The 27,601-nt window shown below is 42.2% G+C and overlaps 1 protein-coding gene across 6 annotated transcripts in view; it reads left to right on the forward strand.

Annotated features, from left to right (window-relative positions):
* The window catches only part of LOC119656717 (tyrosine-protein phosphatase 99A), a 588,033-nt gene that overhangs the window by 501,117 nt on the left and 59,315 nt on the right, over nucleotides 1–27,601 (forward strand). For all 6 annotated transcript variants that reach the window (XM_038063239.1, XM_038063240.1, XM_038063242.1 and 3 more), the window contains one exon: nucleotides 7,023–7,162. In XM_038063239.1, coding sequence (XP_037919167.1) covers nucleotides 7,023–7,162 — 140 coding nt within the window. The remainder of the gene's footprint in view (nucleotides 1–7,022; nucleotides 7,163–27,601) is intronic.

Below are 27,601 nucleotides of genomic sequence, written 5' to 3' on the forward strand. Positions count from 1 at the left end.
TCAGGGATCACTTTCTCCAGGGCCAGGTTAAATAGGGCGCATGATAGGGCATCCCCTTGTCGTAGACTAATGTGGACGTCGAATGGTCTTGAGAGTGATGCTGATTTTATCTGGCCTCGCACATTGGTCAGGGTCAGCAACTTATGTCCATATTCCAACAATTTTCCCATCGCTTGCCGCAGAGAGAAAATCTGATCTGTTGCTGATTTGCCTAGAGTGAAGCCTCTTTGGCATGGACCAATGATTTTTGGGCGTATGGGGCTATCCGGCCTACTTTTCGAGAGACCTGTTGGTTCTCCCAGGCTTCCTTTTTCCGTCTGTGAAGTCGCTTCTCCGCTCGCCGGAGTTCTTGATAAGTCTCCGCGCGTGCCCGCGTCCTTTGAGAATGCAACATTAATCGGTAAGCAACATTCTTCCGTTCCGTTGCTAGCTTACATTCGTCGTCAAACCAGCCGTTTCGACTCTTTGCGGTTGGGGTCAAGTATCTTTGTGACCGTATCAATGATAAAGTTCTTCAGGTGGTTGTGAAGATCATTTGTTGATGCTTCATCTCCAGGATCTCTGTTGACTGCGGTTATTGCGGCATCCATTTCCCTCTTGTAGGTGTTGCGGAGGACTGTGCTGTGGATGGCTTCAGCATTCCCTCTTACCTGATTGTCAGAGGGGATTGTAGGTAGTGTCGTAATTCTAGTTCGGAGTACTATGCCAACGAGATAGTGGGCCGGGTCTATATTGGCCTATATGTTCTGACATTCATCAAGGCTGAGAGGTGGCGGCGTTCGATCAACACGTGGTCAATTTGGTTGAAAGTGGTCCCGTCTGGAGAGGTCCACGTATGTTTGTGGACCGCTTTCCGCGCAAACCAGGTACTTCCAACAACCATTTCGTATGACCCTGCTAATTGAATAATCCGCAGTCCATTATCATTTGTTTTTTCGTGTAAGCTATGGGAGCCAACGTATCGCCTGCATACGGGCTCCTTCCCTACTTGGCTGTTAAAATCCCCAAGTATGATTTTAATATCATATCTGGGACAGGCTTCGAGGGTTCGTCCTACTGCCTCGTAGAAGGTATCCTTCTCCAACTCTGCAGTCTCCTCTGTAGGAGCGTAAACGTTCATGAGGCTTATATTTCTAAACTTGCCTCGCAAGCGCAGAGTGCATAGCCGTTCGCTTATGTTTTCAAAGCCGATAACAGCAGGTTTCAGTTTTTGGCTGACTAAGAAATCTACTCCGAGCGCATGGTTTACTGGATGACCGCTATAATATATGGTGTAGCGGCTCTTCTCCAGGAAACCGGTCCCTGTCCATCGCATCTCTTGTAACGCTGTTATATCAGCCCTATATTGGGACAGGGTATCGGCTAGCTGCTCAGCAGCATTCGGTCTGTACAGGGAGCCCACGTTCCATGAGAAAATGCGCAAATCGTTAATCCGTTGTTGTTGCCGGGTTCATCGTTGTAAAATCCATCCTGTCCGAGGCTCCTTCCGTAGCTTCGTAACATCGGTTTTCCGTGTAGAGTTGTCAGCCGTACCATCATGACCTGTGAAATAAATACAGCCCCATCTATAAAACAAGCATGCATTGATATCAACAAAAGAGAGATTCAGAAACCATTGAAATATACCCCGGAACATCACCCAGCATGCACAAAATAAGACTGGTAAGAGCTATATCCTCAAGCGCAACAAAATATAGCAAGAAACCTATAACTGTGCATAAAATATGAAGCGAACAGCGGGGTTATGCCGAGTACCAAAAAAGCAGGAACCACTATCCCTTGAAAGCTCCAAATTTTGATTAGTCCCTATCTGCGAAGCGTTACTGGACCATTTGAAATTCAAAACTTCGTCTAAAAAAAGATATACTGTGAGTGTGGTAGGGTTGGAAGAATGTGATTCTTTTTTATCTCCTTGCAAGGATCCGAATGACCAATTGCATCTCTCGTCCAAAAACGTTCGCAGCTCGCCAAACGTAAAAGATTTGTGCTCTATCATGATAATGGGAGACCACGCACATCTTTGTCAACCCGTCAAAAAGTATTTGAAAGGAATGTGCTGCCTCATCCAGTATACTCGCCTCACTTTGCATCATCAGGTTCCACTTGTTTCGCTCTCTTCAAAATTCCTTGAATGCAGTACCGTTAAGTGCAGATGGGGCGGTATATCAGTACCTTTTTCAGTTGTTCGCCAATAAAGAAAGGTCCTACGAATGTGGAATTATGAATCGGATAGTAAGATGTCAGAGCGCTTGTGTCAGATGCGTTGAAATGCATACAAGATTAACGCAATCTGCACGGGTCACTGTCATATAGGGGACCATGGCGCCAAACTCGGCACACCCTACAATTCGCATTGCTGAAGTTGCGAGGAAGAGTGGAAACCCTCTGGTACTTCCTTTACGATTGCCCAAGTCTACCTAGAGGCAGACTACTATTTTTTGAGGACCTCAGAGAGGTCTCTAGCTGCAGGCTGGGAGAGCTGCTTTTCTTTGTGAATGCTACGGGCTGGCTCTGAAGATCTAAGCCGGCCGATCTCTGCCCCCTTGCTCTTGCACAGCAGTCATGGTCTTAGGAATTTGTGGCATCAAAACGGTGCACACTAGCGCTAATTAGGCTCCTCGGAGTGGCTACCAATACCTATCTACCTACCAAGATGGCAGAAGGTCATCGAACAAAATGGAATATATTATTAATTCATCTTTTTTTTGCGGGCAGGTGGAAATCTTAAAAAGACGCTGCTGCGTCATGTTGCAGCAGTGTTTCGGATTCTCACCCACTAAAACCAACTCCAGTTCCCCGCGAGACCACCGTAAAGGAGCGCTCTGATTTACACCAGCACAACTAAGTCTCGGATCCGTCGCGCTTTCTGGACTCGTGTTGTGTTTATCTCACTCCAATTTACTGCTGACTTCAGCATCCCCTCTACGAAATTACGGGGTCCAATAACTACGTTGAGGGCGTCGTTTTACATCTCTTTTTCATTCGAGAATCTCGGACAGTCGAACATAACATTTTCCGGATCCTCGGGTGTAGCGGCGCATTCGGGATAGTCTGAGGACTCATCCTGCATTCATCATGTCCCGTAAGGAACTACGTTAGGTGGTAATTCAATTCTCCATGTTTACGCTCGACCCATCTCCCAATACACAGGGTCAGTGTATGCGTCCAACGGCCTTTTTCGGAATTATTCCGCCTTTGCTGCGATCTCCTGTAGAGCTCCTTCCTAGTGGCATTTCGAAAGCCCGCAGTCACTTCGCCCGAATTCACTCTCCTTCTCCGATAAAAACAGTATATCCCATTCGCTTCCCATTCCCATCCAACGGAATCATCCCCGCGATGACACACACCGTCCTATACCGTTTTATATGCACTGCACACCCTCAGCACTCTTCCTTGGTTCACTGTGTTATCAGTGCGCACGCCCATACAGGAGCCGCGTATAGCAGGATAGATTTCATCACCTCTGCGATAAGCAGTCGGTGATTAGATTTTGGCTCTCAAATATTAGTCATCATCCTTCCTAGAGATGAGCTAGCCTTTTCTGTCCTTTCGCGCGCATAGTCCAGTGACAGTGTTTTCTTCCTGCGAATGGCCTCTGTTTTATCTTCCACCAGGTCCAATTTCATCATTTGGAGCCATGCGTTGATGGCATGAATGGTTTCATTTCGATACACTTCCGTGACCCGGTGGTGTTTCGCAACTACTACCACTTCCAGGTCGCAAAACCAATCAATGTTGACCTTTGGCACCCGAAGGCCGAGCACTCCGTCGTACATTATCTTCCACGACAGGGACCCCAATACGGAGACTTGGGGAACACCTGCTGTCACAACATATTCCTTCGGCCCGTTGTCCGTCTCGTACCAAAGAAGTCTCTTCCAGAGGTAACTCTTGACTATTCGAGCTAAGTAACCAGGGAAACATAGTTAGCCGAGATAAATGCATTTCTGACGTCCAACGTCATCACCGTGCAGCACTTACCAGCGGCCGATGCCTCTCGGGTCAGGTCTACTACCGTTACAATAACATCGACTGTGGATCGCACTCTGCGAAACCCCTACTATCACTCCGATAGACCACCCGCTAGCTCAACGAACGGAAGCAGCCTGTTGTATACCACCCTCTCTTACATCTTCCCCATAGTGTCTAAAAGACATAGGGCGATATGAAGAGAATCCGCCAGGTGGTTTTTGGGGCTTCGGAAGCAGAATTAACGTCTTCCTTTTCCCCTGCGCGGGAAAAACTTTTCCACCAAGCAGGACTCAGATGTACTTATGAACCATGCGGGCCTGATGTTAGCTGCCATCTTCAGGGCTTTGTTCGGAATCCCATCCAATCCCGGAGCCTTATTATCCCTAATTCATCCACAGATCTTCCGTAGTTCCTCCTCGGTAACCCCTGGGATTATAAAGACGTCCTGTTGCACTGTTGGTTGAGGTCCACTTTCTGCCTGTTGTGGGGGAAGAATTGCGATTATGTGAATCATACCCCGTAGGAGATAGGATGCTTCTCGGACTCTTAATAGACTCAAATCGTACGAAGGGTGCTGAGTCGGTAAACAGACGACAGTTTTATCTGGTTTGCCCCTGATTCTATGCCAGTGGTGCATATGATAGAGCAACTCTAGGGTTGAGTTCTACGACCCTGGTTGAGCCTGTCAATATTGAGTCATAACATCGATGGCGCAGTGCTTTCATTCAAGTCTTCCTGCACCCCTGCTCCACGTGCTCCTTCATTTTAAGCTTGGAATCTTCGAGAACTTAATCGGATTATTTGGTTACCAACAGTGACTTGAAATATTTCAACCTTATGACAGCTGCTTATTAATACAAATTTAGTCCTCTACTGTGCTGTTTTCAGGCAGGCACTCCATATTTCCTCGATTCATATGCGTCGCTTAATTTACAAATAGGCTTCATCCTCGCCCGTCCCCAGATTTACTACTAATGTTGCTACTCCTATGTTGTTCCCAAAATAGATTGTCACCTCTTTCGAAAATTTCTGGCTTGGTACGACATTGTAGACATGTCACAATCCACATTCTTGTGGAATACCAGCTGTAATGATTTAATATTTTAGGCCGTGATCGGAGTCGTGACAATAATTTATCGTCGTCTCGAAGTAGTAGGCTAGTTTCCAATTTTTCGGGTTTAACCAGTGTCAATTATTATTTCATTCCAATTCGTTGCGTTTAAAGCGTGTCAAGAGTCATGAAAGCAGGATGCTTTGGTTGTTATTGTTGCAGAGTTTTCAGTTTCATACGCTTGTTGCTTGTTCAATTCACCAGTTATCGGGCGCGCCTTACAAAAGTCGAATTGAAGACCAAATAGCGCTCCATTCGCTTCCAGCGTTTCTAAAACAACCATGGCCAACGAGATTTTCAGGCTAACGCTTAAGCAACTTGGTCATTTTACTGCCAACTCTGTTGTAAAGAGATCGAATACCACAATATCTAAAAGAATGGCTTGTTTTCCATTGCTTGAGTTATTGCCTGCTATGTAAGTGTACACTCACTATAATTTTCGAGCAGGTATCAGTTTTGTAAACACATTTAGAGCCCTGCCACAAGCGCACTCGACATGGCGTTAACCACAACCATAAAACTCCCATATGGTACCCAATTGCAAGTATTATGAAGGCCTATCTGGTTTCCCTAATACCAGATAACACTTCGTGAAGCTTCAGATGCAGATCGTGCTCCTTGAGTTACCTTAGCTAGTAAGAAATGAATTGACGAAGGAATTAACTTACTCCCAAAGTTCATATATTTATATGAATGAAAATTGTAGTTAGTTTTTGTCCACGAGTCTTGTTCATCACAACCTTGTAAGCAGTGCCTAAGGGATTCGTATTTACCTCAAGACAAAACTGCTTGTAGCAATTCCTCTTACTTTCTCGTATAGCCTTCTTAAGCCTACTTCAAAGATCGCGGCATTCCTTCTACGACTGCCGATGTTCTGGCTTCCCTCTTCTCCTTTGGCAAAGCCTCCTTGCTCGCAGGCACGATATTCTCAACATCGCGATTTCTTGGTTCCACCAGTATTTGGGTTCCTACTGTTGTGAAACTTCCGTTGCGGCATTGTAGAGGCCTCAGTTACCCGGCTCATTTTTTCCAGCAACATTCCCTTCGCGTCGTAACACGCCAGAAATGTATCTTGCTCGAAAGCTCCAATGGATCACCCAGCTATCCTAGTTTTTCCACTTCTGTTGCTCACTCAGTGTCGAGAAAGAAGGCCTGATTGTCATTGTGGGTGTAGTATTCACTCACCCGCCAAACCATCAACCTCGCCAACGAAGTACTGAGGTAGGTTAGATCAACGATTGAACCTAGTCTTCTGCCTCGGAAGGCGGGTACACTTCCAACGTTGACCAGTACAATGTCCAGTGCCGCGAACGTTTCAAGCAAGATGAATGTGACGACGTGTAATTATATGCATTTTGGCTAACGGATCGGCGCGAGAGCGTTGGTTAATAGCTCGACACTGCATCTAATGTTCAATTAAATTAATTTCCAATGAATAATATTTTTTGATTTCCATTACAAAAGCAGTCGTTAATACCAAGAATCCGCATTTCCTTGAAAGTCCCTATATCTTGATTGCATGTCCTCGAATTTGCCTGCAACTTGCAACGACAGCATCAGTACAAAACATGCAATTCAGCAACAATACTCATATGAAACCGTTTTCCATAATAGTTTTTCCATTACATTGATACTGCTTCCTAAACATTTGATTTCGTTTTCCCTACAACCCACTTCCCCCTAATGCACATTACACGTAAGAAGATCTTTTAAGGACATTTCTCCTTTATATGGTTTCCTTGTGCCTTTCATTTTATACAAATCTAATATGCAGTTTATTTCATTGCAAGTTCCATATACACTTGACTATGCAACTTCTGCGAGTATATTTTCTGTTTTGTATTTCTAAATGGTACTTTTGTCACTACAAAATGGAACCTCATTTCTATTCCCCCAATCCTGTTCTTATATTTTCTTCGTTCGTTCTTTTTTTTTTCAGATTTTGATGCAACCAAATTGCGAAAAAATCCAACCATTGCTGCGACAATCACATAACGACTACAATCTTGCAGTTCTTGTTGGCGTCGTTTTCAGCTGCTTCGGAATCATTCTCATTGTGATGGCATTCGTATTGTGGAGGTAAGTTCAGTGAGCTTTTAGGTATAGTTGTTCGAGGCTTATCCTATATCCTTTTTTGTGTTGGCGATGTTAGTCTGCAACAGTTCATCCGAAACAAAAGGGAATGAAATCTTCGTTGCAAGCAATTTTTCACCAAAATTTTATAATTGAATATTTGCAGCAATCTGATAAGGTGTCGGGATTGAGAATGGTGAAATTGTATCCTAGTCGTAATATAGGAATTTCAAAGTTGAAGACATTCATAAAATCCTCAAATCATCTATATATATGAGCTCAATGACCTTCTTCCTGAATCTCCCTTTCAGAAGCGATGTATTGTCTAATTTTATCTTTCTGTTAAAAAGATCCTGAGCTTCAGTGGTTTTTTTCTTGCTCAAAAGGGAATCTATTCTTGCTGATGGTGCTACTTTATTTTTGCGAAAATTCGTTCATGACAAAATCGAAATATTGCCTTAGGTTTCATCGTAAGGAATACCTACATTGTTATGGCATCCACACATTATTATTATATTTTTTTCCGCTTCATTTTCAATGAGATTCTGTTTCATTTTCATTATCAACATACTTAACATTGTGTAAGTGATAAGCCTACATCAGTGGGACAAACACAAACATCCATAGCTCATTCAGGATTCGTAGCCGAGGTAACGAGGTAAAAATACTAAAACCCAACCAACTTGACCATCGCATCGTCTAACAGCACAGGTGACACGGAAATATGATTCAATCTAAACCGATAAAAATGATACTAAAGAGAAACTCCTTTCAGCAACTCACTTCTCCCATTTGTACCTTAAATAAGCTCCGTAAATTCACCTAGAACAATTCGTTACTATTCCGACAAGCTTTTCAAGGTTCTAGAGATAATGTCGACCTCATTATAATCAAATAACGGTTATCATAAAAATTTAGATTATAAGCCAATAAATCTAATAATTGCAAAGATAACGATGATAATTATCTAGTATTAACCATTATAGATAAATGAAACTATACTTCATAAATGCAAACTTATGCTTATCAAAGATAGGTCTATGCAATTATTAACGATAACATATTCTGCTTTATCCAAAATGCCAGATGTTCTCTCTTTTAATTCTCACAAACGTCAATCAGTAGAGGAAATCCAATTCTTATCTGAATCTGAAAGAGGAAATATAATACATGAACCATTTCCAATTTATTTTTTGCACAATATGGGGTATTCGGTCATATGTTTTGGAAAATGTATCACACAGAAATTTTACCGGTATCAAATCAAATATCAATAAATAAATGTTTTTTATGTAGTTCCACTAGTAAACATTCACTAGAGATTTGATTGACCCCATTGTATCACATTGCATTCAGATACTGAGAGAAATTAATTTAATTTGCATTTGAATTCACCCATGAAAAGAGTTCAAATGAAAATATGTTAAAAGGAAAAATACAGTCATGAAATTCAAAACTGATTGTTCATGTCCACTAGCGAACAGGCCCCAAAATACCTTAACTTTTCAATCAAATATACTCTAGATCGAATGGCAAGTCAATGAGAACTCAAATAGTTCATTAAATAATTTTGATCATCAATCGCTTTCCCCTAAACGCAGCTCAAATGCGAATAGCTGCTAAACAGCACTATTAATTCAGAAAACAGCTCAGAATAGGTGGGTAGGTATCAGTGGCTGCTCTGAGGGCTCAATCAACACTGTGGTGAGCCGTTTCGATGCCACAACCTCCTAAGACCGTGACTGCTGTTATCAGAGCAGGGAGGCAGAGTTCACCCAACTCAGATCTTCACAGCCAGCCCGTAGCATTCACGATTTAAAGCAGCTCTCTCACCCTGCAGCTATAAACCTCTCTGAGGTCGCCTTACTTTAGCTAGAGCGGGGCAATCAATCAAAGGATGCGACTGAAGGTTTCCCCCTCTTCTTCGCAGCATAAGAGCTCTCATGATCGGGTTTTGTTATAAGCAGGCAAAAGCCTTCTTGACTTTCACAGATGGTAAGCCTTCACCATCTAAGGCCTGCGGCTGCTAAGTAGTGCGAGTAGATTTCGCCCTTGACAGTCCCCAGCGAGACACTGACTGTACCCGCCGAAAGATTGCCAAGAGCGGAGCGCCGCCTGGCAAATCTGTCACCCCGCTCATTCAACTCTATGTTGCTATAATCGGGAATCCGGAGGTGGGTGATTTTGATCATGCCACCCAGATTGTCCAGCGAATTTCTACATTGTCCCGTCAGCCTGGAGGATGTCGTCGCTGCTTAGCTGTAGGTCAGAATGGGTATGTTACGCTCGGATCATCCTCCAGCCAGTATCGCCAGTACTTCCGCTTGGAATACACTGGTGAAACCTAGAAGACCATACGACTTGGATACACTGTATGTATTCGAGAAAACCCCCGTACCGACTCCGCAGACCATCTGTGATTGATCGGTGAAAAATACTGTATCATTACCTTGAAACATACTGTCCGTCTTCCACTCTGCTCTGGTTGGAAAGTGCACAGCAAAATGTTTCGTGAAGTTCAGCTTACGTGGGGAATGCCCAGATTTCCCGAGGTACTTCCCCTTGTCTTGGTGATAATAACATCAGTTCCGTTTTGGTTGGGTTTATGCCGAGTTCGTATCTTGTGGCCCACAGGCATATTTTTCGCAACGCTCCTTCAATGATGTTGATTATAATGGACGAAAACATCCCTGACATCACCAAGTCATCGGCACATGCCACTACTTTCACCCCGCTGCTGTCCAATATTCGTAAAATTTCGCCCATCACTATTAACAAGAGCACCGAAGACATGGCATCACCCTGAGACATGTTTCTGTTCACAGCTCTGGTCATGTGGTTGCCTGCCCCTCCCTATCCTGGTTCTTAGCATGGGTATAATTCAATGCGTAAAATAATTCTCCAATCCAATACTGGTCAAGGCTTCCTTGATGGCGTTGGTACTAATGTTGAATGTTCCCTCTATATCCAAAGAGGCAGCTAGCGTATACTGCTTGTATTCCAGTGATCGCTCAACCGTGCCAGTTACCTCGTGAAGCGGTTTCTGTGGATTTAAATTTGGGATAGGCATGCTTGGACTTAAAGAACGACGTTCTCTCCATAATCACCCTCAAGTGCATGTCCAGAGCACGCTCTAGGGTCTTCAATATGTAAGAGGTGAGGCTGATTGATCGAAAGTCCTTCGCGGACTCATGGCCGCGCCTGCCCGCGTTCTGTATGAAAACCACTCGTGCGCGTCTAGTAAATCTCCACAAACCACTGCACAACAATTTCCTGTGCGAAAGCGCGTCTGAACCAGCAGCTCCAAAGTTTCACCTGAAAATTTCGCCCAGGAGCCTTCTGACTTTTTTAAAATAGGATGGGCTCCTATGTTTCATAGACAGACCTCTGCGGCGAGGTCAACACTGAAAAGTATCCAACTATGATCTGAGAAGGATCTTTGATCAGGCACTCTCCAGTTTTTCACAATAAGAATCCCATTATCGGGTAGTAGGGCGATATCAAGGACCTCCCCCCAACAGTTCTCCGAGTTGGGGAAATGGAAGCTTGCTGAATTACCAACCGCCAATGCCACACGTAAGTGGTCTTCTTTCCATGTGCAGCTTTTTCTTGATTTTAACATACAAACGATCCGGCAAAACAAGGAAGTAGTCCTTCATGATAGATCTTTCCTTCTCCAAATGGTTTCTTTTTGTCGTCATCAGACGCTACCTCACCTCTGCCACCGAAAGCGAATATCATCATGAGCAACCCGGCAACAACCGGTATCTGGTCTACGCCTATCTTAATAAAGAACTCCAGACATCCCGGTTTTGCGCCGAGGTCCACCAATTCGATATCTCTGAAACCTGTCTGGTGTGCTGCCCTACACTATCGCTCCATATCAGGCAGGGTCTGCCTCGTCTTCTTTTTCCACCATAGATATTGCCTTTATAGACTTTCTGGGCTGGATCATCCTTAACCATACGGATTAAGTGATCCCACAACACTGTCGTGGTATCGCTCATAAATTTCCTCGATATATAAGCTACGGAATCGGTCATTTTCATGTAGAGGCGCAAAAATTCTACGAAAGATTCTGTTCTCAAACGCATCTCTCTCTAACGAAATTTGTTTCTTTTATTTCTCAATATAAAAGTAACGAGAAATACCATTTCTACTCACGCCCACGGCGTAGTTAACCATCGAAAAACGCCGTGCAATGTGATGTGTGATGTTGGCAATGAACTTCTACAGTACTCCTCCCTGAACGACATTGTAACGATGCAATTTCTGGAGGTAAGTTCGTTGAATTCGCGCTGCTGGTGGGTTGAATGGTTTGCAACAAACTCTGATGCTAGCCTTCTTGGAGGGAAGATGTCGGCGTTTAGCAATCTGTTCCGACTGCTGACACTGACTGCAATACGGGTGACCTATGGACCTTACGCACGTTGTACAGTGTGGGTGGTTCATCGGCAGAATATGTCGGTAAAACCACGCGCTCACTATTAATAGTCTGCTCATCAGGGCCATGATGTTGAGTGAGCGTTAACTGGCCACCTCGATACGACAATGAAAACAAGTCGGAATACCGGAAGCTCACGCTTCGGGTATAAAGGTTTTGTGTTCATCTTATGTAAGAAATTTCAACGCACATTTTTCTATCCGTATATAGCTACAAATCCAAGATAATCCTTCAGATTTTTCCAAACTACTAAACATATGTACATATTACAGCCATAGATATTACGCTCACCCTAAACAAACAAACTGCCTATTTCCGAATGCTGTACACATATATGCACTTATATATATTGATCGCACCCACATTTCCGATTTACTTCTTATATCTATTTGAATTAGGCACTACCCACAAAGTTCATTAGCACGCATATATAATACTATATACCTACATACACACATGTCTGGTTGACAAATAACTAAAAAACTAAAACAAAATAATTCTCTGGAACTCAATTCATAAGAACTCATTTCATTGTGGTATTGACGAATTTATATGTGATAATGACGTCGTGCAGGTTGTAGAGTACACGAAATTCACAAAAAAATGTAAAGTTTCACCCCCCATAACTTTGTTAATAATAGTTGGATTTTCTTCAAACTTGACCAAACTGTGAATTATACTCTTCATTATACGCATGCCAAATTTTGTGCTTCTGGGATGAACATAAGGGGGGTGCCGGGTAAATTTCTAAAATGTGGAAATATACTATTATTAACTTTATTTGTGCAGATATCGGAACCGGATATATTTTGAGGCCTAGATTTCGTAGAGATGCACTACTGTGATTTTTTTTCAGATTTTTCGGTTGGAAAGGTTCTGAGAACGAGACCTGTTACACTTTTTGGGGGTCATATTTTGAGCCCTCACTCCCCTATGTTTCACCCAATATCAAATATTGAACCAGTTTCAAAAGGTACTAATTGAGACCTTTTATTTGATACCCCACATGGCTTCATTCTGTAAAAAAAAATTTGCACCCTCCATTCACATGTATGGGGAGCCCCCCTTAAATTTAACACAAGATGGCGCCACTTACTGCATGTAAAGGGAACACCAGATCACATACTCTTACCAATTTTCGCGACAATCGGTCTAGTCGTTTCCGAATAAATCGGCTGTGACAGAATGACAGACAGACAGACGGACAGACAGACACCGTCTCGATTCTAATAAGGTTTTGTTTCACACAAAACCTTAAAAAGTTGATGAAACTAAAAGCAGATTTAAGCCTCTCTGTGGAGACGTTATAATTTCTTCCATTGATGTCAACTGTGTGTATTCTACTCGATATACCGCGAACTATACGGTGGGTCGAGTATATGGTTGAGAGATTGACCTCCTCATTAAATTCACCAGTTTTTATATTTGTGAATGAAAAAAGCACAGATGTTGGCCGCATGTCTCGCATTTACTGAGAGAATTTGTCGACAAACAATTTTGGATCGCTGTTGATATTGCCGTTGACGTTCATTTCTTCGGAAAGTCTTAGGCTGTTTCCAAAAAGGAGCTCAGCGCAGCTGGCGTCTAGGACGGTTGGCATTATACTAAGCAGATGTACGTTTGCTTCTTAGATGTTTTGTGAGCTACATCGAAAACACGGACTCGAACTGGTCTAACATGATGATACTAGTGGTTCCGGTCGGCAACCATTTCAGCGCTTTGGTCTGACAAAGGAACTGCTTCTGGGAACGCTTATCGACTCGCAATATACCAACCAAATTGGTAATCCAGGGGATATATGATATATATGCTAGGCATATTAGCATTTCCATGTGCCTGACTACACAATTCTACGTGCCTGACTACCTTTTGCGGATATTAAAGGATTATCTGAGACTCCGCTCTGCTCGCTTGTTCAGTTATACAGATTTGTTGCCAGACGCACTGTTGAACAAAAACAAACTTGGCATATTGATGCGTTTCAGCCTTGCATAGAAAAAAACCGAACTAGTAATATTGACTGAAAAGAGAATTCAGACCCTGCTTCCCATGTCGATCGACGAGTTATAGAATAAAAACCAACCATCAAGCAACTTGGAATGAGGGGGGGGGGGGGGCTTGGCGGGTGTGGTCTGCCTACTGCGCAGTCTCAGAACCTGCTGTTATGGTTATCGATGAGAATGATCAACATAAGACTATCTAAAAGCGCAAGGGAGAGGATTCAAGCAAAATGCTCGCAAATCGCAAATTTCTTGGGAAAACGAGGCCGATGGACTGCGCGACACAGCGGCAATTAAAGCAGATCCGAAAGTATAATGAGATTGTTTCCTTACCCAGCTTCTAAGCAGACTCGGAAGTTTTTAATGTTACGTGCACAAGGTTGGATACGATTCGTTGACTATGTATTCTGCATTGGAGTGGTGAGCGACGCTTATTACCCATTTTTAAGGTTTTGTGTCTGTCCGTCTGTCTGTCCGTCACACGCATTTTTCTCGGAGACGGTTATAGCGATTGACACCAAATTTGGTAGAAAGGTGGGAACTGTGAAGGTTCACTCATACAGTGAATTACATCCTTTTACGTCGAATTTAAGGGGGGGTCCTCATACATGCAAAAGGGGGTTGTACAATTTTTTTTCATCAAATATAGTCATATGGGGTATCAAATTAAAGGTCTCGATTAGTACTTTTCAAAGCCGATCTTAGTTTTGACATTCGTTGGAAGGGTGGGGAGCGCGGGGGGTTGAAAGCGATCACTTCTTTAAGGGGGCCATTCTCAGAAACTACCAAACCGAAAAATCTGAAAAAAATCAGGAGGCTGCCACTGTAAGTTGCCTTGGCTCCGAAATACCTTCCATGCCGATATCTGTTTAAATAAAGTTAATAATAGTATATTACTACAATTTTTTGTAATTGGTTAGAAACCCCCCTTAAGTTCATCCTAGTACCATGCAATTTTGCAGTGATATAGGATATAATTTAGAGCATGATCTTACCAAGTTTGGTGGCAATCGCACTATAACTAACAAAGTTATAATACCTCAAATTTGTTGCTTCTTTGAAAATTGAAGACTATAAATGTCAATATCACCCGAAAGTGGATACTCTCACATAATATATGGATATATTACGTGCTACGTACTAAGAAATACACAAAACCTTTCGTACCTGAAGCGTCCAGCTTCCGGTTTCCCGACTTGTTTCTTGTGGAAGGTGAGATGAAATTCATCAACATTATGAAGATACAGCTAAACTCCCTCCCCAGGCAAATTTAGCAAAGATATGGAGGCGTTGACAAATTGAACCGTTTTACGCATCGGCAGAGGAATCGGACGGCAAAAATTTTTTTGAACTAACAATTAATTCCCTTCCTCCTCTCCCTGCCCTTCGGTGAATAATTTGTCTTAACTCAAAGGGTCCCTGAGACGGGAAAATGTGAAAGCCAGCCCTAAATAATATGTCAAACCGTTAGTTCTCTAATGGCGGAAATGTGTTCAGTTGGTAATCCTACGGCGGGAATATGGACACATATGAGAAACAGAGAAAACGTAACGAAATATCTTACAAAGAGAAAACGAATTTCTTAGTTTGAAAATTAAATAAAGTTGTTTGCTCGAATTTCCAGGTTACTTTCCGTAGTCGGTATTGGTTTTGATATTAGTGACATACCTTTCACGGGCCCCTTCTCAGAAACTACTTAACCGAAAAATTTGAAAAAAGTCAATAATAGTACGTAACTCTGTCCCTCGGAAATTGACTAGGAGTTCCCAGTAACTTTGTCCTGGTATTCATACAGACTATAGTGTGAAGATGAATTCCTCAAGTTTGGTGAAAATCGTACCATTAGTGACAAAGTTGCAGTAGCTCAAAATTATCTCTTTCGTGTAAATTTAGTGCAACCAAAAATATATATCACACTAAAATACACAGAAACTTTCATCTTTGAAGTAGCGAATTTCCGGTTTTCGACTTGTTTAAGACATCTTTTCGACAAAATAAACAAAAAAAAAACGATTTTTGACGTATCTACAGAAGCCTTTAGTTGCTGATTAACTTACAATATAATAAAAATAATGAGTAATGACTGAACAATCCAATCCATTTAAATTTAAGCGTTAAGGGGGTCATCCCGTGTGAAGGCCGTTTTTTTTTTTGCCTTTTTTTGAAAAATTATTTTGGAGGACTGGATGAAGATAGAAACGTGATTTTTTCTAAATAATTTTTGATTTTTTCACCATATGTTTATTGATATCTCTAGTATATGTGTTTTCAGCTTGATATCGTGTCAATTTATGCACCCATCTCCAAAAAAGGTGTTTTTCTGCTGCCACGCTGGAGGGCGCTGTGTTCATCTGAGGAAAGAACACTAAACGGCATTTTAATGTGGACAATATTCCACAGACCGCAAACTAGAATAATTAGAAAATATTAAAAGGTAAATTTGTGGTGAGCAAAAGTTTAAAAAACTTAATTTTTTTGGGATTTTGGTGTTTTTTTATAACTTTTTTTATGAATAAAACAAAAATGACCCGTCCGATTGCAATTATCCTAGTTTGCGGACCGTAGAAATATGTATTAAAGAAGTCGTGAAAATTACAAAGAATTTGGTTGGATAGATTTTGAGCTATGGTGGCAGCCGATTTTCAAGATGGAGTTTCGAGAAAAAATTTAAATGGGATTATTAACAGTAAAATTTTAACTCACCATTAATCTGCTATACCTGGTCCATAGAGAGCACCCTCCGTTTCTTCAAAAAAGTCTTATAATGCCGATTGTTGCTCTCTGGCTTCAATTCTGGCTCTTTTAGCGAGGTCAGTCGATCGACGTTCGGACCGCCAAATTCGCGCTTCATTAAGGCGGTCGACATAAACCTGACATATGTGACCAACTTGACATCCTATTGTCACTAGGATTTTGAGAATGCCATTGAATCCTTCATTGAAAATAATTACAGCCAGAAAACTGGCTATTTCTACGACCTTGGCCCCAGAATGAAGGTGTTTAGGAGCGAAAGTCCAGATCAACGCAATTAACGACTCATTGTTAGTCTGGGTCTCTGCTCTTAAACATCTGTTCAGAGATCATCTCGTGAGAAATCTTCGTAGATTGGTTTGATGACTGTTTGAACTTCTTCAGTCAAAGGTATCTTCTTGTGGTGGAAACTATCCAGTTCTCCTTTAGCTTCTGCTTTGCGCCATTTGCACCAACTGTCCTCGCCCGCTGGACAATTTTGATGCTGAGGATTTTCGTCTGTAGAACATTTATGGAAGAAAGTTGCCCAAATTTCTTGCTTCATTCCTTCTATCGAATTTTCGTGTCGACGAATAGCTAGCCCAAAAAATGTAGTGAGGTCGTTAATAACCTTATCAGTAAGTTTTCCAGCCCCTTTTCCACCAATGCCTTTGTGATTCTTCTTTGCATTTCTAAGCCGCGTGCCCATCCTTTTCTCGACATGTCCTACGTATTCCTTTTTTACTACTACGTATATTTTATTATTTGCAGAAATATCGGAGAAAACTCCAGCAAAATCCAATATACAAGACTTGTCGCAATTGGAACATCCATGTTCATGTTTGCTAAAAGTTTCTTTGCTGATGTTGATGCGAAGTCCTTTTTCTTCTCTAATAAGTATCGATTCCCATGAAATACTCGTTTTTTAGTGCGAGTATGACGTTGAACGTTAAAACGATCTCCCTTCGTACGATCTAAATCTGGCATGTGACTTCTCACGTGTTTAACACTGTAATTTCTGAACGAGTTGGAATATCAGAAAATCCCTTTGTCCACATATTCTCCACTACATCTAGATACAATTCATGCAAAAAAAATTGATTTCTCCAACCCGACACACGGGATGACCCCCTTAAAGCTTTGTGGAGTATTTCATTTCAAAACCGAATCGATACACTAAGAAGCAATCTTGTCATCGGACTATTACCTTGATTGGACCCAGATACTTATTTACAACTGAATCGACTGATATCCGGCATACAAACCCCTCCGCCATAAGTGAAATTTGAACCATAGCATTATACTGCGACAGCTTAGGACAATGATCTCGTAAAATAATGGTTTTCCTCTTGCCAATCTCTAAGTTTCGTCACTCGGGAATTTATTGCATTTTCGATCGAGAGAAATTGAATTTTGCCACTCATGATATTAGATCATCAGCGTCTACCACGCATCAAATTTACGACCTTCGTTTCTGCTATGGCATACAGTACTGTATATATATATATTTAACGCATTAAGAACTCTCCTTTTTCTCAATATCTACTTTTATTTCAATCTGTTACTATCTACAACTGCGGCCAACAGTTACGAAGAAAGAGAGAATACTCTTCAACCGCTAACTGATGAAAAAATTTTTGCAATTCACTTAACTGAATTGTATTGTTTCCAGCAGTAGACATGTAGGCGCTATATATGCCAATATTATCAGTAGTAGATCCTAGATATTTCGCCATCATTGACCAAATTTATGCTTCAATTACAACGGTTGAGAATAATAATTGATAACGATACAGTCACACGGTATTTCCCATGAACGACCTCCCGAGAGAATCCTTATATACATACAACAGAATGTATGATAAATATATAAAAGTGCTTATCACTAGTCAAACAAAAGCTTAAAAAGATACAACTAAAAGATACTCTACACACACTTCCCAGAAAGTAAATCGAATATTCAGCAAATGATGAACAGAAGCCTCTCCATAAGTGAGAGCGTGCAACCAATAGTATACCCGTATTACCTGCATTTTATATTAAATAAATATCTGAGATGGCTGAGTGGCTGATAAGTGTGAGCTGAAGCATTATTCACTTTCAATCAAATTGATTCCACCACCTTATCGCAATTTCGCTGTACTTGTCTCAAGTATATAAACATATTTGATATGTACATCTAAGTATATGTATGTACATTTAATTATCAGCAAATACACTTGGACAAGGTGTGTTCGCAACACATGGAGCGATTTAAATGTAAACAAATGCTTTTTGTTGGTATTTTTTCGCTTTATTTGCAGACTTTTTTCGTTTCGTTGTTGATATTTACAGTGAAAGATAGAAGGGAACTTCCGATTGAGCTGTAGAAGAATCTCAGAAAATTTCAATTTTAAGTTTGACCTTGTTAACAAGGTCGAGTACAGAGCATTCATGTGTGTAAGGATATTTTCAATAATTTATCGTAAAGTGCAAACTGCAGAAGTGCTGGCCATTCAATCTGTTTCAATGGATCTTGCTGCTGCCAGGATTAAATCGCCAGGAAAGCGGAAATCAATCTCTACACTTGCCGCCCTCTTTCATTTATTGGGACAAAACAGATTGAATGGACAGACCTGAAGCATGATTTGGTCACGTGGGGTCTATGCTATACTAAATCGGACCAAACAAGTAATAGGGGAGAGTCGAATATATTGTATCATCGTCGAGAACTCCCCGCAACATCGAGCACGTATGAAGAATGGTGTACTTCTGCATGGTTTAAACCAGACTGTGTTAGAGTCCCAGGACATCAAGGGAAGCCATAAGGGATTTAGGTACAATACCTGTAGCTGACAATATTATGGGAATCACAACCACCCGCTCGAGAAGCCAAATTGCTTTAATTTCCCGATCCAGTGGCTGAGAGTTCACCTTCTTCTCCACGTATTTCCGTTCAATGTTGCTATTATGAGGAATAGCAACATCAATAATATACGCGGAGTGACCCGTCTTATCAACTAACAATACGTCAGGCTTGTTGTGCGGTATGTGGCGATCAGTTAGAACTTGCCGGTCCCAATACATGCTCATATTAGTAAACCGGACATGTACCCGTGATCAGCCCATGCTGAGCCACACATTCTGTACTGATCGTTCTCCACCCGTTCTTTCAGGATGAGCTTTTTATAAACTCGGGTAGCGACCACGCCGTCCTGAACGGCAAACATGAATCCCTCCGTCTCAGCAATCTGTTCGACAAATGGCTGCCAAAGACAATTCACGTGTTTACCGTGCATTGCCTTCGACTTCCATTCATCGATCCGCTCTTGGTGCGACTTCACCCCACTCATTGAATTGAAAGATGGATCCTTCAAGTTAAGTGGAGCCAGCCCACAGTCTGCCTTACAGACAGCCGCATGCAAGGGACTCGTCTGCTCTTTGCTGTAAAAATAAGAGCGTAACGAGTCGAATTGGCGATGATGTTGTGCCGCAGATCAACTACGCCCCTACCTCCGATGTTACGAGGCAGGTTCATCCGCTCCACGGCAGAGTTTGAATGATGCATTCGGAATTTGGACGTAGTAGTCCGTATCCGCCGCTGGACGTTTTCCAAATCGGTCTTCGTCTACGGCAATATTCCGAATGCATAAGCCAGTAAAGATTTCAGCATCAGCTTCACACGTCGCAGGAATTCGGACACCAGAGCATCCTTCAGATCATCAATTCGAACATGGATTCCTTGCGGTATTCCTAGGTACTTGTAAAAGTCTGTCTCGGTTAAACTTCGATGTGGAGGTCACCAATGCTATGTCCGGCATGCGGCTCGTGATGACCTTTGCGGATGGTTTGGATTCGACACTTATCTAATCCAAGTTCCATCCGAAAATCACGGCTGAATATTTCTACTAGTTTCAACAGACTTCTAAAATGATCATCAGTACCAGCATACAGCTTGATGTCATTTAAGTACATCAAGTGTGTCAGCTCGCACTTAGCATGCACGCCATATTTTATTGCAAAACCATGCCCTCTAGCATCATTCAGTAGCCATGAAAGAACGAATCACTCTGGAAGATGCCTCTCCGTATACGGATGGGCTCTGAGGTATTAGCGCCCTCAGATGTACACACTGATAAGGTAGTATGACTGTCGCCAAAAACTTTATTAGTTTCGGATCAATGCGATACAGATGTAGGACATTGATCAGCCAGGTATGTGGGACGCTTTCGAAAGCCTTGGCATAATCGATATAGCAACTAAGGAGGTTTTTTTCCTCTAGTTGCTTGTCCTACAACTACCGAATCGATAATGAGTTTCTCTTTGCAACCCCTTGACCCAACTCGGCAGTCCTTCTGCTCCTCGGACAGAATGCTGTTGGTCTCGAGGTGCGCATCGACCCTTCCACTAATAATGGACATTATGAATTTGTAGCGGGTTGCTAAAAAAGTAATCGGTCTTGTGCCTGCGGGGTCCTGCACCGTGTCCTTAGGGATAAGGTCGGTAATCCCCGCAGTAAGGAATGGTGAAAATTCTTCCGGCCGACTCATGACCTGATTTATGCTGGGTGTCAACCGACTATGCACGCTGGTAAATTTCTTATACCAGAAATTCTGCACTCGATCCAGACCTGGGCCCCTCCAGTTCTTTGAGCTGTTTATGACTCGTCGAACTTCCTCTTCGGTAACATCCGCAAAATTTATGTCAGACGTTGTGGCATGGCGGGTGTCTTCGGTGGTGATCCACTCAGCGTGCTGGGCGAGTAACCCCCAAAGTTCACCCCAGTATTCTGTTGCTTCCGTTACCGAAAATTGTACTGTCTGGACGCTCTGTTGGGATTCCTTGGAAGATGAAAAGCTCCGCTAGTTCCCCGCGTATGTTGCATTCTGGACACGTCTGGAATTACTTTCGCCATATCATCGTAACCGATTGCATATGGCAGAAAATTTCTGCTTTAGTGTGTCCAGAATTTTAACTACGAGTGTCTCACTGGGGATGGCATAGTTTCTGTAAACCTTTTACAGTTTCTTTCTCATCCATCTGCTGGCATTGCCAGTGCTGATTTGAATCAGCCTAGCAATGTCCTGCCTTAGTGAGTCCCGCCGATGTTCCAAATGAATTTTCCATGGTGGATCTCTTCGATCACTCAAAACAATAACGCGAAAACGACCGTGCAATCTGACAGCAGCAACTCCACCACAATACACAACTGATTGTAGTTGCAGCAGCGACATATCAGTATACAGTCGAGATACAACCTTATCATTGATTTGAGATAGAATTTTCGGAGTTGCTGGAAATGCATAGATCCTGAGAATACCTGGTCTATGCAAAGAATCCATTTCCCAAAATTCTATACACGCTCTTTGGAATTCGTCCCGAACTTCAGCGGAAATCTCAGCTGGACAGTAGAAAAGAGTGCTTCGGCGAGTATTGAAAATATTGACTGCAGTGCGGCGTGGTGTTGTTGATACTGCCGGCTCTGCCCCCATCGACTCTTGATCATCAATTTCCGCGATGACCTCAAGTCAAACACGCATCTTGATGATGGCCGGGATTATGTCGCTGCGAGTAATAAAGCGGTACTGGCACAGTTAGATACTAGACAGCTACCACACTCCCCCTTGTCCCTCAAGGGGGAAATCAGTGCGAGTACGCGCGATTTCAAATTGTTTTGCCCTTAAGCATGAGCGAGATGTAACACAAATCCGATCAGATTTGTTTGACATACCGCCCGGACTTGCCAATGTATTAGTGAAATCGGCAAGTTTTTGCTTATGTATAAGTGAATACGTGAAACAACTTTTTGCTACATGGGTGTGCGCGGCAGTAGTAACAGAATAGCAAAAGCCCACCGATCTCTCTCTTACCAATACGATTTGACGAAGATTATGCTTTTTCCTTGTTTAGCGTCTCTGATGTGTACAGATAAACTTCTGCAGCACATTCGCAAGTCGGGTCATTTTAGTGTGGGTACTGCCTAGATCTACTGTGGTACAATTGTACAATTGCGGGAAACGCTCGAGGAATCTCTGGTGCAACAAGGGGCGGTAAGATATTGTACCCGCCACCGCCGTTATTTCGTAGTAGGAGCGCATGATGAAGAGGTTCATTTTCTTAGTCCACTTCATCCGCTGCCTACGTGAATCTACTGAAGTAGTCGCCACAGATTATGGCGAAACACCTGTAGCAGGCGGAGCAATGGCCTGGTTATCGTGGCGCCTAGACGTCGAACCGCCCCAAGACCAGGGATTTCAATGCCTTGCTATCCGTTACGGGAGCCCAACCTAGCCATCCAGTCAGACAACTCCTGCCGGTTATCCGTACCGGACCTAAAATTTCTCCCTCTTCTCATTAGATGAATTTGGTGTGGTGATAGCTTCCTCAGTGAGAAATCTGCAAGACTTTAAAGTTCCTGCACTTTCCTGACCTACCCTCTGAGACGCTACGGTGGCATTCAGACTGAAACTATCCATCCCTCCTCCTTTCACAGCCAGACTTGGGATCGGCTACGGCTTCTTTATTTATTAATGTAATATTAGTAATACTTCCGAGTATCTTCTTAATTTTCCTGTGGTTTTTACTCGTTTAGCTGCAACTGATCCTTCCAAATTATTTTTATAAAGGCTTGGAACATTATAACTCCATAATTTATGGCCAAGGTTAACGCCTCCTGGTTTTTTGAGTGTATTGTATGACCATCGAGTAGAAGCAAAACTTTGTTTGTAGGAGATAGTTTCACAAACAGAGCAAAATTTATGCAGCCAAATTCTAAAATATTATAGTAACAACTCTACTCTCAGGTGCGCCATAGCCCAACTCTGGGTTTTGTCTCATTCTTTTGAAAATAAGCATTGGTGGCAGAAATTGCTCCGCGGCATTAGCACAGCAAACAGCAGTTGTATTAACCCCTCTTTCTCCACTTGTGATGGCGCCAACCTTTTTTCTGCCTTTAAGCCAACTATTTTTCGCGGTTTCTTTTGGACTGCGGAGAATCCGCTTTCATCGACATTAAACATTCTTACAGCTGTGAGACCATTTTCATCAATTATCTTTCATTGTCTCTATTAAAGCCTTTCATTCTATTTATGGATATGCTTTCAGGCTGGCTTACGCTCAGTTCTGGATGACGGCCTTTAAAAGCATAAAACCAAGCTTTGCCAGCAATTTTTATATTTTTAATAAATTTGTGAGAGATATGCTCTTTCTCTGCAAAGTTAAATACGAATTTCCGAACGTCACTGATAGTCAGTCTAAACGAAATCTTTTCTAAGTCAAGAATGTGTTTGACTACCATATTTTCCAATTCCATATCAAAAGTAGTGGGTCTTCCTTTATAGATATTTAAATCATTGGCCAACTTATTTCACTTTCTGACATGACGGAAAATTGTTGGTTTTGAAATAGAATAAGTGACAGGCATCTGGTTCCCGCTCATCTCCTTCTTTCTACCGCCAACAATGCCCTTTGCCAATCCTCCTTCCATTTACAATACTTTTTTTGGTCATCTATTCCCTATATTCGAATTTACAGGAAATTTAACTATTTTAGTATTAAGTCGTTTGGACGCAGATAATCTAGTCCAGTCCTACCAGATATTCCCTATGTAGATTTGTCGTTTTTTTTTTTCAATGAACCTCCAGGATATAAGCTTTATTTCAGGAGGCATTGAAGTTCCTGATTTTATGTAAAACTTTTATATTGACGCTTTCCCAAAAACTGCAAAAAATCGTTCCATTGATTTTGTATGCCCCCATCCCAAACTTCGATCAAATTTCGTGACAGTATGCTTTCTCCGGATAAATAATGTATGACCGAGAAACTGACTGACGGACAGTGAACCATTTTTAAGTGGACTCTGTTGTCAATGAAACACTGGAAATCACTTGTCACATGATTGAGTAGCAAAACAACAGTATCTATTAGACATTTCGGTAGTTAATCTCATATGTGATGGAATTAATCGAATAGTTTGCCATTAGTATTGTTACAAAATTTTGAGTGAAGGAATGGCACTCAATCCATTAGGAAGTACGTGTCAGTTGTCCTTTACATTTGTTTTGAATCTTATAGTTGTTCTGAATGTTATGCAATAGTGCCAAATGAAGCCCAGATGGATATGATCCTGTTTCTTGTATTTTCCATCAAAATCCAAGCATTATTGATATGATGATGATTTACTATCCACATCATTATATGTGGGAGTTCCGCCCAATCTTGGTTGATAATAAAAAAATATATATATGAAGGATTAAACAAAAAAGGCAGTTGAAGGCGCTTTTAAGAACATTTAGAAACATAGTGGCTCCTCTTTGTTACATGGATTCCGAGACTTCTATACTCAGACTCCTAAGATTTCCAAAGCCCCTTTTACGTGAAACCTGAGTTTAGACGGACCTTAGGCCTAATTAATGGTATTCCTATTTTGATTGCGGAATGAGTAACGTCTCCCCATTTTGTTCTGAATTTTTGAATACAACTAGTTGTCCTTCGTGAAAGCCAGCTTTGCTGGTTCCCAAGCTGAATTTCGGTTTTCTCCTATCACTTGGAAGACGCAATCGTTGCCTAGTGCTCGGTCATGACAGCTTTGCGTTTATCATGACACCCCGTTTGAGTATAGTTCCAGCATTACATTTGGATCTATCCCTTCTCGAGATCTTCGGTCCTTTCATTTATTCAGATAATCTTACCCACTTTGATACGGACTGCTGGTAAACACACCTATTTAACCGCCGTTTGCTCCTTGTTTCGATTATGGCATCGCTTTCTCCTTTATGATATTCCAAAGCGATGTCTTGCACCATTGGTCCTCAGCGGCCCTGCTACCCTCACTTCGAAAATTCATGCCATTATTATTAAACAGGCCTTAGCTATCCAACTTTTAACTTTGCTTTCATTCCAGGTTTGCCTTTTAATTCAGCTTCTCAAAATGAATTGTATCTGCTAGTCTTATATTGTTTCTCTGGTTAGGCCATATTTGCTTCAAAGTCTGCTCTTTCTTCGTTGTAGTTCTCAAACAAAAAATATCATTTTCCCTTCTTAATTCTCATTTTTACCAAATTTCCTCTTCTAATCATCATTTCTCCATAATTTTCATTTTTGAAGTTATATTCTTTCCGGATTTCCCCTGGAAATTCCACCTTTTACGACACTTCTTATAATTTCATGTTATGAGCTTTCCTCTGTTCCAATTACGGCATGTACTTTCGAAAATACACACAAGTATCAAATTCAATGATTTCTCAATTCAACAAACCTCTGCTTTCAGATCGTTAAGCGTCTTGTCCGATTCTACTTAATTGCATGTCGTTTTACTATGACCGTTTTGACCTATGCTTTCCTAAGACCCCTGTTTTCCCCAAGAGCAATTGTAGTTTATTGCCGCCTTACATTTCTCTGATATTATGTACGTCCTTTTTAGTGCTTTGTACACAGTACAGCCATACGTTCTGTCAGTAAATCGCGAAACGTCGCGTCGTAGCGAGAGAAATCAAAAACAAAAGAAAAGTTGCAACACTGTGAATGTGTAATATAGGATCCCCCCTTATCCTCATTTAATTTTCAGACCGCCACAGGTAGTTGTTCATGAGCAGCGTAACAATGAGGTTTAGGAAGTACGAGAAATGTGTGGCTATTGTTGGCTTATTCGAGTGTGGAAAGACGGCCAAAGAGATTCATAAAACCCTAAAACCGCTATCCACAAGTGAACGATTTGTTCATTAACTTCATTAACTGCCTAAATTAAAAGAAATCGGTGATGAAAAAAAACTGATAAAACGCTTCCCAAAAAATAAGCATCACAAAATCTTATCAATCTTATCTATCGAAGAAAAAATTAATCGCCAAAATGGTCGGGTGTATGGAAGGTGATATTATGAGGCTAAGGATCGAGCAATACGCGTTCAAAAGGGGCACCAACTTCCTTCAGTGGGTGGTGGAGAGTTTTCTTCCATGGCGTGACAAACATTTGTTTTTATGAAACTGGTGTCAAGACCAACTCAGCGGTGTATGAACAGATGTTAGAGATCGTAGTTGAGCCTCTGAATGAAAGCTTGTCCGAAAGTAATGACTGATGCTTTCAGCAGGATTCTGCATCAGTCCACAAGATCAAGAAAATTCAAAATTCGTTATTGGTGAACGTGTCAAATTATGGCGTGATGGCGTCGGTTCACTGGCCTTGAATTTTTAACTATATACACCCGAAACTGTCACGCACTCATTGTTCTCCAAATAGAGAAACGCAAAACCTTTGAACCTGAAGCGTCTAGCTTCCGGTTTCCCGACTCGTTTCCCCCGTCAGCTTGCATCGCCAAAATACTGGAATCCTCCTTTTATTTATTCCTTCCCAAGTTCTTAGCATGACTAATCTTTTGCAGATCCTCTCATTCCTATTTGAAAAAGGATAATTAGCGAAACAAAAACCCCTTGGCTCATTTTACCAAGAGTGTTGCCACTCGATAAGGATGCGTTGACGTTCTTCACGCGCAACCACCTCTCTTAAGTTCTCGCCCTCATGGCGGTAAATAGCTTTGCGCTCCTTGGCAAGGAGGGCAACAGAGATCACCCCCACGATCACCATCACGGCCGGTTCAGAGACAGTGCGATAAGGCGACGCCACTCGCAAAGCTCCCCGTCTCTACACTTTAGCAAGGCGCTTACGATTCACCTCCTTGTCAAGAGCATCAGCGCATACCTCCGCGCCATAAAGCAGAACCGACTGCGTTGCTCCCATAAGGAGACGTCTCCTAGTAGATATAGGACCCCCAACATTCGCCATTAGCCGACTCCAGCTGCAGCCCTGTCCTAATGCCAGAGATTCCAATGCAAAAATGATGTCAGGAATGTTTCCTTCACAGCCTGGGCGCCGAAATTTTGGCGTGGATCCAGTGTTTAAAACTATGAGTCCGGTTCTCGCCGCCATTTCTCCAGAATCCGTTACCCCCTGGAGTCTGACTGAGGCATGCTCCATTCAAGGGCCCTGACATTAAAATCACCGCCTACCAGGATTCATCCCTCCGTGCTCAAAACGGCGTCCTCCAAAACATCAAGCTGGCACCGAAAGTCCGGCATCGTCTCACTCGGCGTCAGGTAAACGCCAAAAAACATTATCCCTAAACACCGGATCCAGACGAGCCCATTCCCTCGGCCTTGGACAAGAACACAAAGTCGAACATCGTCCCAAACCCAGATGACAGCAGTGCCCGATAAGTCGAGATGCCATAAAGCCGGGTCCCTGTTTCGGTATTGCTCGATAATTAGCACTAGATCAGCTTTTACTTCCGCAACGAACTG

Source organism: Hermetia illucens, chromosome 5 (assembly GCF_905115235.1).
Source record: "Hermetia illucens chromosome 5, iHerIll2.2.curated.20191125, whole genome shotgun sequence".
NCBI lineage: Eukaryota > Metazoa > Arthropoda > Insecta > Diptera > Stratiomyidae > Hermetia > Hermetia illucens.